Source organism: Triticum aestivum, chromosome 1D, assembly GCF_018294505.1.
Source record: "Triticum aestivum cultivar Chinese Spring chromosome 1D, IWGSC CS RefSeq v2.1, whole genome shotgun sequence".
Taxonomy (NCBI): domain Eukaryota; kingdom Viridiplantae; phylum Streptophyta; class Magnoliopsida; order Poales; family Poaceae; genus Triticum; species Triticum aestivum.
Window position 1 is genome coordinate 224683381 of NC_057796.1, and position 12368 is coordinate 224695748.

General features: G+C 43.1%; 1 protein-coding gene across 2 annotated transcripts; it reads right to left on the minus strand.

Annotated features, from left to right (window-relative positions):
* Positions 1-52: 52 nt before the first annotated feature.
* Positions 53-10704, minus strand: LOC123181118 (pre-mRNA-processing protein 40C). 2 transcript variants are annotated; one of them, XM_044593343.1, is made up of 16 exons: positions 10205-10704; positions 9179-9325; positions 8870-9064; positions 8219-8750; positions 7990-8129; positions 7843-7880; positions 6764-6842; positions 6177-6644; positions 5792-5875; positions 3998-4138; positions 3766-3872; positions 3545-3656; positions 1690-1833; positions 1462-1608; positions 1039-1161; positions 53-604 (listed from the first exon to the last, which is right to left on the minus strand). In XM_044593343.1, the coding sequence occupies exons 1-16, from the start codon at positions 10610-10612 to the stop codon at positions 311-313; spliced, it is 3159 nt and encodes a 1052-aa protein (XP_044449278.1). In that variant the 5' UTR covers positions 10613-10704; the 3' UTR covers positions 53-310. The 2 variants fall into 2 exon arrangements, with proteins under 2 accessions (XP_044449278.1, XP_044449279.1); XM_044593344.1 differs by having other exon boundaries at positions 9202-9325; positions 10205-10491.
* Positions 10705-12368: the final 1664 nt, after the last annotated feature.

The window sequence follows — 12368 nt, forward strand, 5'->3', positions numbered from 1 at the left end:
CACTTTGCTTCAAGTGAAACAAAATAGCACATTAACATGGCATTCTTTTTGGAAGACAACTCGATGTATTTCATCAACTTTAGAAAATTTATTCTTTCACAACAAAAGAACTGAAGATATCCATATCGCAACAGCCAACAATGTGACATGGCAGCATAAAATGGCACCAGGAAGGGGGTTGCGGAACAGTTGAGTTCTTGCTATCAAAACTGGTGATGATAACTCAAGGCCATTTTGTTACACAGACAAGGGGTCCTGAACAACCCAAGAGGAATAACCAGGGAGGTACACAAGTGGATGTTTCTAAAAGTTACCTCCGCCTCGGCGGATCAGAGGACCTGCGTTGTTGTCGTTGTTGTCTGGCATCGGTATCCGGTTTCTCTGTGTCCGGCTGTTTGAGCTTTCTCACCATATCATCCGCATATCGCCACCACATTGACTCTCGATCTTTGCTTGCCACTTTGCTGTACCTTGGATCAGATCTTAGAAGGTCTTTTGCTTCGCTCCAAGAGATAACCACAGTCTTTCCTCCTTCCGTCGTCCGAGTTGCTGCGTCTGGGGCAATCGCCTCAGACAGAAGTGCCTTGAAGTCACGGACACAACGCTGCAGGGAAATTATAGGAACATCAGGTCAGGTCAAAAGCATACCATAATTTAAGCATGCAAGCTCAGATGATACATATCGCGGCCAAAATGCTACCACGTCTGCTTAAACAAAGAGGATATATTGAAGTACTCCCTCCGTTCCAACATAGATGACTCAACTTTGTACTAACTACGGAGGGAGTAGCAGTGACCCAAGCATTGAAGCTCAAACATAAATACATGAGATAATTCCATCCATAAAGACTTCCATACAATAGTTCATGTGAATCTGCTGAATATTTTGGCAAATTCCTCTGTCAAAGAAAATGATTGGAACAGGCCAACAGGCTCAGAGAGCCCAAGAAGCAGACCCAATAAGCAAGCAGCTAGCACACCAGAGAGTTAGAATTTTTATTACAGTAGCTACAAAGGACCACCATAGTAGGAATATACCTCATATAAGTCCTTGACATGTTCACGGAATAACTTCTCGGCCTCACCTTGGCCTAAGTCCGGATTTACAGCACGACCTTGCGGATCCTTCTCAAGTTTTCGTTTGGATTCAGCCCATGATGCCTATGGAACAAAAACAACATAGTATGTCAGTTTATATTTTGCAAAGAGGCAACATGCCAATAATCAAAAGTGAGTGTATCCTAATATATCAAAAGGAACTCACTAAGGAGCAAAAGAAACAGATCGGCTGAACGTAAAAAAAGTACTATGACAAGTACTCCCTCTGTAACGAAATATAAGAGCATTTAGATCACCAAAGTAGTGGTGATCTAAATGCTCTTATATTTCTTTACAGAGGGAGCACTTAAGACCAAGAAGCATGTGCAGTTAAATAAAGAATAAATAAGTCAACCAAATCACCTTTGGATCTTTTATAGTTTCAACAAGCAAAGCCTGATACGAAGATGTGGCATCTTTTCTTCGGATCTTCAATTTTACTCTCTCCATTTCCTGCTCTTCCCTTTCTTTCCTTTTGCGAGCTTCGCGTTCCCTTTCCCTTAATTTGGCCTAACAATGCATACCACAGTATGTGTGAAACCACACGCGATAAATAAAGCATCGTACAGTTCATCAGCTAAGTTGACATACTTGTTCATCCACTTTGGCCTTTGCAGCTTGCTCCACTTCCCGTTCAGCGGATTTAAGTTCTGCTATGTATTCATTAAAAGCATTCTCTCTCTCTTCGTGCTTTACAGCTTTGTACCTTGGATCACTCCGGAAATTTTCTTTCACCTGTATGCAGTAGTACAATCCATTAAAGAAATGACAGATCAAAATTACATAAAATTGACAGATCAAAATCACATACTCCTACAACACTATACAAGTTTGACCCAAGTAAACAATCGGCTGTTTTATATGAAGTTCAGAAGGGAAGGGACTGTTGTAGGGTCACAATTGGTTCACACCAGCTAAACACAGTGATGTCATGCCATGTCAATGTAAACGCCGGAAAGATGAAACCTGTCCATGTGAAGATATATGGCTAACGTATGAAACAGACGATCATACTTCGGTAAAGCACATCCAGATGATTACCGGTTAGTGGCAACTAGAAAACAGGCATCAAAATGGCAACTTTAAATCACAAACTTTCACTAGACAATACGGCTCCCTATGTCAGAGCCTCAGAGGCAGCTGTTTGACTTGGTCTATTGCTAAGTTTCAACTTTCCAGAAGAAATGGGCAAATCGACAAGTTACACAAATCGTGTTACAAAATATCATGAGTACACAATAATTTAAGTTTCACAATAGGAGAACGAACCCATTACTGCTGTCAATATTAGAAGATAACAAAATGAAATAATCTCTCTTTAATCTAAAATTGATTCCTCGTCCTGGATCCAACTCAAAAAATCCTGGATCCACGTCATTCCAAACATAGCCAACTACCGTCTCCACTGGAACTGCCGTGTCACTCCACTAACTATCGCGTCTAATCATGTGCTAAACCCTCAAGCCGCCGCTTCACACCATACTGCCTATACCTCTCACTGTTCTTTTGTTTCACAAACAAGGAGCAACACTCAAATTTTCGTTGACGGTTCATCGATCTGCAGCTGCCACTTCTGTCAATATTGGAAGCCTTTGGGGCCGCGTGCGTAGGGTAGCACAGGGAAGAGCGTCCAAGCGGCGATAGACACAGAGAAAGCCGTGCACATCTGTGCCTGGTTGTAGATGCCTTCAGATGCAAAGCCTGACCCTGCGCTGCCGGCAAGTAACCCAAGGAAGGAAGATGGGGTATATTACGAAGATGGGCGGTTGTTCAAAAATGATGCATTGTTAAACATTACTCCCTCCGTCCCATAATATAGGACGTTTTTTTATACTAGTGTAGTGTCAAAAAACGTCTTACATTATGGGACGGAGGGAGTACTATTTGGTTTCTGCCAGAATTCATCACATCTTGATGAAGCAATTTTCTAGCCCCCAACCAACATTCCCTTTACGAGGGACTGATTGAGCCTATGCAGTGTTCGCCGTACAGCCTTATTGATTGTGTTCAAGTCATATCTCTAATCCAAATATGCGAACGTGTACTGTGCAACTTATGAGCAAATGCTTTGATTTAGGCATATTATATTATTATAACATACCCATCTCTCAAATTGCTTACTGACCAGTCGCTGCCTCAAGGAAAACACGGGAATAAGACTATCTTCACACAGAGAAGAAAGATAATAATATAGACTATCTTCATCACCATAACGCATTTTTTTCTTAGTGTGGTAAAAGAAGAAAAAATGATGAGAGCACAAAATAACTGACTTATTTTATTGCAATACAAATACAAATGTCTATACTAATCTGTAAGTGCACGTAACAGAATATCAATATATCATCACAAGGCAGATTATCATATTTTACATAAATCAGATGTGCCTTCTTTGTCATTTAATCTTGACACGAGATATGTAGTGAAATGAGTACAAGGAACTTACTTTGGTCCAACGGCTAGTTGGGATTATATCTTTACATTCTCGAAGCATTGATTTGAAGTCAGTTATGACAGCATTTCGCGCTGATTGAACTTTCTCTTCAAGAGCCCTCACCCTGCTCAAACATTTGAAAATGTGTCAAGTAAATGTTGATAACCCAATGATTTGATTCGAAAGACGAAACTGAAATTCAATAACATTAATATAAAAGTAGGTGGCCATACTTCTCCTTGAAAAGAGCCTCCCTTTCTTTTTTATCCAAGGCTGCAAATCTTGGGTCAGCACCCCATTTTCTTTCGAAATCCTGGTAACCTGTTTTCGAATCAATGCCCTGCAATTTATGTATTAAGGCATGACATTCAAGAAAGCAGCAGTTGCAAAAATAAGCAGCCATCGGATGCCCTAATTTAAAGGAAAACCTCAACTTGTAAAATGAATTAATAGCAATTAGTGAACCTCAGATGCTTCTTCTAATAGCTGTTTATATGCCTCAACGGCAGCCTTCTGAGCAGCTCTCTTCTCTTTTCGTTCCTCGTCAGCACGTGTCCGAACAAAGTGGTCAAATATAGCCCGTCTAGTCGAGTGACTTGGAATAGCCTGTAGTGGGGCAATCTACAGTTAGTATCATTCGAATATAGAATTACTGCTGTAAAGCTAATAGTAGCAGCAGGCAAACCAAAAGAAAATATATTGTACTCCCCCCGTTCCATAATTCGTGTCGGACTAAAACCACGACAAGAATTATGGAACAGAGGGAGCGCCTTACTACAGTAATAAGCATTATAAGTAAGTTTCATGTACTCCCTCCGGTCCTTTTTAGTTCGCATATAAGATTTGTCCGAAGTCAAGCCTCGTAAAGTTTGACCAACTTTATAGAAAAAAATACCAACATTCACAATATGAAATCAATATCAATAGATGTGTGATGACTTATATTTTCATTTTGTATAACTTTAGCATGGTAGATGTTGATATTGTTTCATATAAATATGGTCAAACTTTATGAAGTTTGACTTCAGACAATTCTTATATGCAGAATAAAAAGGACCGGAGGGAGTAATTCATGTATGACAAGTAATCACTACTTCTACTTAAGCAGGAAGAAATACAATTTAGGGCCTACTTTGGAAAAGGGCAAATTTAGTATGATCCTTTCTGAACATACAGTGTAGCGATCAGCTAATCATAATTGATGTACTCCAACATGAGGTTTTGCTTGGAGCCTTGGATACAACATAACCAGGATTAGAAAAACAGAGCATAAATGGGCAGTTTGGCATTTGCTATGCTGTGCAGCATTGAGCTGCTGAATTTAGTTACTTATGCAGAATCTTTCCTGATTCGAGTAAACTTATTGTTATGGCTCTAAAGAAGAGGTTACCACAACCAAAAGTAGTAACACAGAAGCTACTTAATGATAAACCAGAACCACAAGCACAGAGAACACAGATTCTCTAAATGAGTAATCGCTGTAATTTGAACACAGATCACAATGAACTAGGTTCGTCAGTTTTTTTCCAGTTAGAAGAACAGGAGTTAGCCTCGAACAGCAGATACTTATAAGGACACTTTAGAGTTTACCTTTAACTGCAATCACAGTAAATCTACAGACATAACCACCAATTACAGTATCAATTCAATTACAGAAAGAAAGCACTGACTTTGCATCATTGGAACTTGAACCAAGTTGGATAGCTACGGTTATTTATTTTGTTAGGATTAGGAAACTATATCACTGCCTTGAAAGGGGAACACCTGGTGCAGAAGGAACAAAGAAACAAAAAGATCCTTGAGATCATTGGTCAGCATTCACTTTGTTATCCTTGTGACAAATGATAAGTCAAGATATGTTCAGGCTCGCTCTGGTCTTCGGCCAAGAATAAACAGAAAAGCATATAAACGGTTAGGTGTGTCATTCTCAATATTCAGTCATGCAGAAAATCCAACAGTCCATTTAAAAGTTTCTAGTATTTCAATGAAAACCATCTGAATCAAAACTTCTCTTTGTGCACTATGCGGGAGCTCTCCTCTTTCATACTACTATAGCACTCGGCAATCAGAACTCTACGCATAAACTACTTGGAAGAAAGATAATGCACCCATACAAGTAGAAATCAACTATGAAAAATCCTACATGGAGAGGGAGTGTCCCTGTTGGCCACAAATGATAGTATGGAAGCAGGAGTACGGTCACAAACTTGGCAAACCTTAAAGATCTCATGAAAGGCTATAATGACCAATTTCACAAACCTTAAATCGTGAATCGAATACTATTTTTGGCAGTTCCTTCTCCCACTTTGAAAATGGTGCTACTCCTCGTTCCTTTAGCATTTTCTGTGAAAGTTAAAAATGCATCCATGTCATGTTATTACTTCACAGCACCAACAAGAATCAGCAAGTTTCATAAATAAACAATTTGCATTCAGTTATCTTGGTTCCGAATAACATAAAGTAGACAAAATTTCGCCTTGCCAAAAACATGAAATAGCATATGGTTACATAATACAAACGAATTGAAAAGGCATCAAAGTTCATTGTCTTAAACTAGCATTTCAGGGAAAACCAAATCTTGTGGAGGAGAAAAAAGCTCCCTCGACATCTATTCTGAAATTCAAAATAACATCATGAAAATTACCTTAAACTCACGAATACAATCCTCTTTACTTGGTCCATGTTCCTCATCATCTGAATCTGAAGAGGAATCTGACATATTTTCATTGCCATTGTTATCCTTTGATTTCTCACCATTTTTTGAACCTTGCTGTTCCTTAGGTGCACCATCAGCTGGTTTAGATCCATTCAACTCGGATGCACTAGATGAAGGAGTAGCAAGAGGAGAGGACACACTGAAAGCACCAGCGTCCTGCAATTTCTTCTTTATCAAATCCAAAGCAGAAGGCGATGCAGGGGCAACTGTTTGCCGAAGCGGCAACGAATCACGGCCACCTGTCTGTATGGCAGGAGTACTTATTTCACCACTCGCCTCTCCCTTATTTGCTACTGTGCCAGCATCCTGCAGTGAAGTTGAACTTCCTTTCAAGTTGCCAGAATCAGCATTCTTGTTGAGTTCAGCCACCTCTGGCGGAAGTTGCCAGCTGCTAACCTGTTCAGCATCAGAATTAAGCCATATACTATTAGCAAATTCATGCGATACTGGAAGGCTACCCCACTAACCCAATGTAGTATATGTGCTGAGCTTCAAAACCATCATCAAGCACATACCTTTTGTTTATTGTCGTAGTAATATTTCTTTCCATCACTTGTAGTTACTATGCTCCAGTCTGTGCCAGCAATTTTGTCCCTGACAAAGTGAAAAAATGTAAGGTCCGTGAAACACTATTTGTGGGCATGCACAGAAAAACAAATTGGCATGTTTATTCAGGTGAAGAGCAAAAGACCAAAGAGGATAAAAACATTCATAACAATGGCAGCTTCCAGAAATTTACATGCATGTTTGGAACACGCTAGAAAGCCATTCAATTATTACAGGAGTCTGCAAAAATTCATATATTCCTTGCAGGGCCTACATAGGGTTGGTCCTGACATGCAGAAGTGCATTTATGACAATATCTTAGATGGGTAGTATGGTACCAGATATGGACAGGGTGCATGGAAGCTTTGCTATCCATGTGCCAGAACCATGAGTTGGTTGCGAGATCTTATGGGTTCCACCTCTAGCCTACCCCAACTTGTTTGGGACTAAAGGCTTTGTTGTTGTTGTTGTTGGGTAGTATGTTACCAATCTAGATGGACAGGAAAAGTTGTTCAACAACATCTCAAACATTGATATTTCGCTGGATAATACTGCAATCATATTGAGCTGGAATACAACAAATAAAACATGTGAAATCATGCCAGATAATACAAGAAAACTAAATATCCTGCCTTGTGGCACCAATATCAAAATGTAAACAAGAGCAGGCCGTTCTTTTACACTACTCATAATTGCATTTTGTGGTTTATACTTTATACTCCCTCCGTCCGGAATTACTTGTCGTATAAATGGATGAAAATGGATGTATCTAGAATTAAAATACATCTAGATACATTCATTTCAACGACAAGTATTTCCGGACGGGGGGAGTACTATTTACCGATCATCCAACATTTAACAAGACCTTATAATTAGTTGCTGTGCACATTATCATCCACAGGAAATTGTAGGTACAAGATGTTTCGTAAAACGCCTAAGAGTATAGAAGTGGGACTGATCAAATTCAAGAAGGTTCTTACAACCCTCATATGCCAACATAAAATTAGCCGAAGTAGCACAGGGTAAAATGAGCAGTTGCACGACATACCAAGAAGCTGGAACTGGTTGAGCTGCAACCTTCTCGAGCTATAGCAGAACAGGAAAAATGAGTTAGTTACATTGTGGTGCTAAATTGCCATGTCACAGACTAGAATGAAGTTATATTACTTGATAAAGCTATTCTTCGTGCAACTACCTCCCCCTTATAACCAGGTGGTCTTTGATAAGTTGATTCCCCTGTCAAGGCATTGTAATAATATAGAACACCGGCTTCTGTTTTGTGTGCAGACCATGTATCTGAATCCTGAACTCCGGCCGTACTTCTGTCCTCCAGCCCTTCAGCATTCCACATAAATCATAAGAACTGGAGAATTAACAGGAACACCAAGACTCAACACGAACATCAGCTCCAGTAAAAAGAATACCTGTTGGATGTTGTTCAACTGAAGTATGAATGGACTGCACAGATCCTGGATTTACGGATGGTTGTTCTTTGGGATCACCAGTTGTAATGCCTGGTGGTTGGATGTTGGGCAAGGATGTAGTCACAGAAGAAGTTCCAACCATTGGTGCACCAAGAGGTCCAAGAGAGCCCGGTGGATATGAATGGAAGGGAGCCTGCTGAAAGCCAGTAGGTTGTGGAGGATATCCCCATAAAGGTTGAGGTGGATTACCAGGCGCTGAAGGATAGGATGGATAAAACTGTTGCTGAGTTGCCCGTGGAACAGCACCTGGTGCAGCACCTGATGGCGATGTTTGAGGCAAAGATGGGGCTGGACCTGTAGGCCTCTGAAGGAGGCTTGGTGGAGTTGACAAGTTTGAAGGACGTTGTCCAGGTGCAGAACCCCCAACAGCCCCAAATCCCTCAGGACGAGGTGGCAGTGACTGCACTGTATGGGGACTTACCTCTGGGGCACTTGGGGCATCCGACTTGGAAGCACCAACATCCAGGTTACCCTGTAATAATTCAAAAAAATATTAGTGCCTCATTGACAAGATTCAAGCATATGGGAGCAAGCCAATCGAAGCATGCAGTGCTAAAAAAAAGCTGGAGGGCTCAGGGGTCAGGACTGTGCCTGTTGTGGGTTTGCACCATAAAGAATATTGGGCGTCCTAGGTGGCACTGGAAATGGCAACCGAATAGATGCAGGAGGATTTGGTGCCATAGGTCCAGGGAATGGTGCACCTAGGCGAGGCAATTGCCCAGGAGCAGGAGGTTGCAAGGATGCTGGTGGAGCAAACATAGGGACTTGGACAGCATGGTTTGTCCTCTGAAAGAAAAGGTGGCATTAAATGTTAGTGCGTTACAGAAGAGGATCGGTTCATTAAAAACTAATAACAAGAACAATAGTAATGCTAGTAATAATAAAGCCATGAGAAATTACAGTGTCAAGTTGAAACTGCTGACCAGTAGGCAGGCTAGCATTGGCATGTGAGACTACATTATATGAGAAAGAAGGCCTGTTCCCAAAATACTGCCGTGGAGCTGGTGGCTGGAGAGCCGCTGGAGGCATTGGACGAGCCATCGGAGCCTGGAAAGGGAGAATGGTAAGAATACTAGTTATGATAATCTAACTTGAACATCGTTGAGTTGCTTTGCAGCGATCATAAGTTTAGGTGTCAATAGTCGAATTTCTTTTACTCCTTTATTAAATGTTGCAGAAGCAGGATGCAAAAGCCATGTACGTTTAGTTCCATTAAGAATTTTCACTTGACTAATCATGAAGGCTATAGAAATGAAACATGCAGCAGGTTTATTACTGATTGAATAGGCTTCTAGGCATTCATATGAAAATTTTAGAATTCTTTATGCAAAGGTTCACGTCAGACGTCCGTGGACCGTGATAGAGAAAGGTAACCTATCTGTGTTTTCCGTCAGATGAAAAATCAAGCCAAAGAATGTTTACCAAATGAAGGTCAAAAACAGTGCAGCAGGCATAACATCAAAGTTTCAACATAATTATGCAACATAGTAACATACACCTAAAAGAACAATTTATTTGACAAAAGCATGAACTAGGCATTCATGTTGAAGCTAACAGAAACAAACAAATTGTCGTTTTTTTAACCGGAGTGATATATGACCCTCTTGGCAGGAGGACTAAAGTAGGATTATATATCAGTTTGAAATTACTAAGTTCAGAGTGTCCCTACATAAACAATACAACGGACAGGCTTCTGCAATCAAAAATTGCATCACATGTCAGCGGCTCGGCACCTATCATCAGAACTAACCAAAATATATTCCCCGGCAATGATAGCACCATGTATCCTTTGAACAAAATTACAGCATTGCATATGCGGATCATACAACAAAATGCATGAGAGAAAAAAATTTCTTAAATGAACGTCTGTTAATAGTTAGGTTAAGCATATAAGTTGAAGAAAGGGATAGGATACTGATACTCTACCGGAGCGGAAGCTAGCTGCTGGTGGGCCAAACCGCTGCCCATATGCTGCGGGGGCGGCGCCCTGGGCAGAACGTTGTAAGAGAACGCGGGCGCCGGAGACGACGCCGGAGGCGCCATGTACGCCGGCGAGCCAGCGAACTGCGGCCGCGGCGGCCGCGGCCCTGGAGCGGCAGCCGAGGCAGGGGAAGCAGGCGGCGGTAGCACTGCGGCACTCGAGGTGGAGGTGGAGGTAGGAGTGGTAGCGGGCGGGGCATCCCCAGCTGCCACCTCTTCCACCGCTGGGGCCGCCGCAACGGCGCCAAGATCGGATGCTTCCCCTGGTTCCGCCACTGGGGCAGCTTCCTCAGCCCGAGATGGCTCATGCTGCGGGTTGGCACCGTCGGAGGCGACCACCTCCGGCGTCGCCATGGGAGTAGAGTGTGGCCTAGGGTTTTGTGAGGCGAACGGGGCCGGACGGGCGTCGCGAGAGAGAAGCAGCCAACGGATGAAGAGAAAATTAGACAGAGCGGAATCTTTGAATGGACCGTGGGTACCCGTAATCAGGCTTGGGCTCGGCAGCACCTGAAAGGCCCACAATCTTGCGCCATGACCCTCCGCTATCTAGGGTCCGTTTGGTTTTGTTTAGAAAAAACTAGGGTCCGTTTGGTTCGGGGGTTTGGTTTGGATGGGTGTGGATATCCCCGCCTCACAAGGGATAGCCTCTTTTTCCTTACGGATCAACCAATTGATTAATTAGTCGCGTCGTGAGCCATCGGATTCGTCCCTTCACAGACATTGGATCAGTCAATGCATGGCGCATCGCCCTCATCCCATCACCTCTAGCCGCATCGAAGCAAAAAAACAAGTGTAGCCGAAGGAAAGCAGTGTCACCCAGCTCATAGGAACGGCAGCGCAACGATCGTCATTGTGGCGCCAACACTGGCTCAGCGGCGCTCCATCACAGCCCGTCACAACATCGACGAAAAGCCGGTGATGCTTCATTGCAGTGCCACACCGGCATAACGGTGCTCAGCACCGACGGCTCGCCGCAGCTTCATCGCAGTGACGGAAGTCGGCGGTGTTTCATTGCACCTCCGACAAAGGAGCGGTGGTGCTCCCATTGGTTGCAACATTGATGAGATCGAGCACTCCCTAACTCCGGCGGACATGCTCCCAACTCCACTACTCGGGGCTCACAGCACGCCTCCATTCACAGCAAGGCTGTGAAGGCAAAAAAGACGGAATCACGAGGCGAGGTAGAAGGAGATGGATTCATGATGGAAGAAAAAAAATGTGAGGTGAGGACGAAGGTAGAATAAAGGGGAAAGGGAAAAGCATAAGGCGTGTGTGCATTTGGGGCCCACGTGGGACAAACGTCGATAGGACGAGGTGATTTACGCGTTGTGTGGATCAGCTGGTTCATTTGAGCACTTTTCCTTTTTTGGTTGGTTGAGTAGGGTGATAGGTGGTTGGAGATAGCCAAGTATGTGTTTGGTTTGATGGATGAGTGGTGGATAAAAAATGTGAAAATAGTAACTGGTGAACGTTTGCCAATGAGAAACTGTCAGTGAACGCCCTACTTGGCACACGATCTTGATCCTACGGTGCAATTTGGATGACTTTTTTACACTCAAAATTAAAAAAATGCCATTGCAGTTTTGCGAACCACCCAAGTTCTCTAAATACATTGAAACTACCAGAGTAACGTTCGCAAATGCCATCTCTCGTGGCCAACGTTTATCAGATATGCCAACCCTAAAAGTTATGATGAGCTTTTCTTATTGAGGTTGTGATATTGCCATATAAGTGCATCGCCAAGGCGGGCCCTCAAACCACCCACATACATCTAGGTCGCGTTGTCTGGACACGGTTTGCCATCCAACGCGGGCCTGTATAGGTCCACCGAGCGGCCTGGACGTACTTTTTCCAGCAAACCCGAGACAAACGTGGGGCCTTGCGGGAGTCCAGACATGAGCCACGTAGGACTCTGACACCCCCGGCCCACCCAAAAACCCTTCCCGGACCCACGCCTCCATCCTCCTCATTTTCTCTCCTTTCTTTTTTCTCTCCTACCTTTGTCGCCGCTCCACCACCCCGGCCTCCACGCCACACCCCTGCGGGAACTTTACGTCTCCGTCATCTCCAGCGTTCCAGCCGGGCTCTACCCCGCTTCTCCTAAGTAGTT

What these genes read in the sequence shown, in the direction of transcription:
- LOC123181118 (XM_044593343.1), bottom strand. Translation starts at nt 10,612, where the DNA reads ATGGCGACGCCGGAGGTGGTCGCCTCCGACGGTGCCAACCCGCAGCAT. An exon ending in ATGGTGCAAACCCACAACAG is followed by an intron (nt 8,751 to 8,869) that starts GCACAGTCCTGA and finishes GAATTATTACAG; the next exon opens with GGTAACCTGGATGTTGGTGC. An exon ending in ACTACGACAATAAACAAAAG is followed by an intron (nt 6,645 to 6,763) that starts GTATGTGCTTGA and finishes GATGCTGAACAG; the next exon opens with GTTAGCAGCTGGCAACTTCC.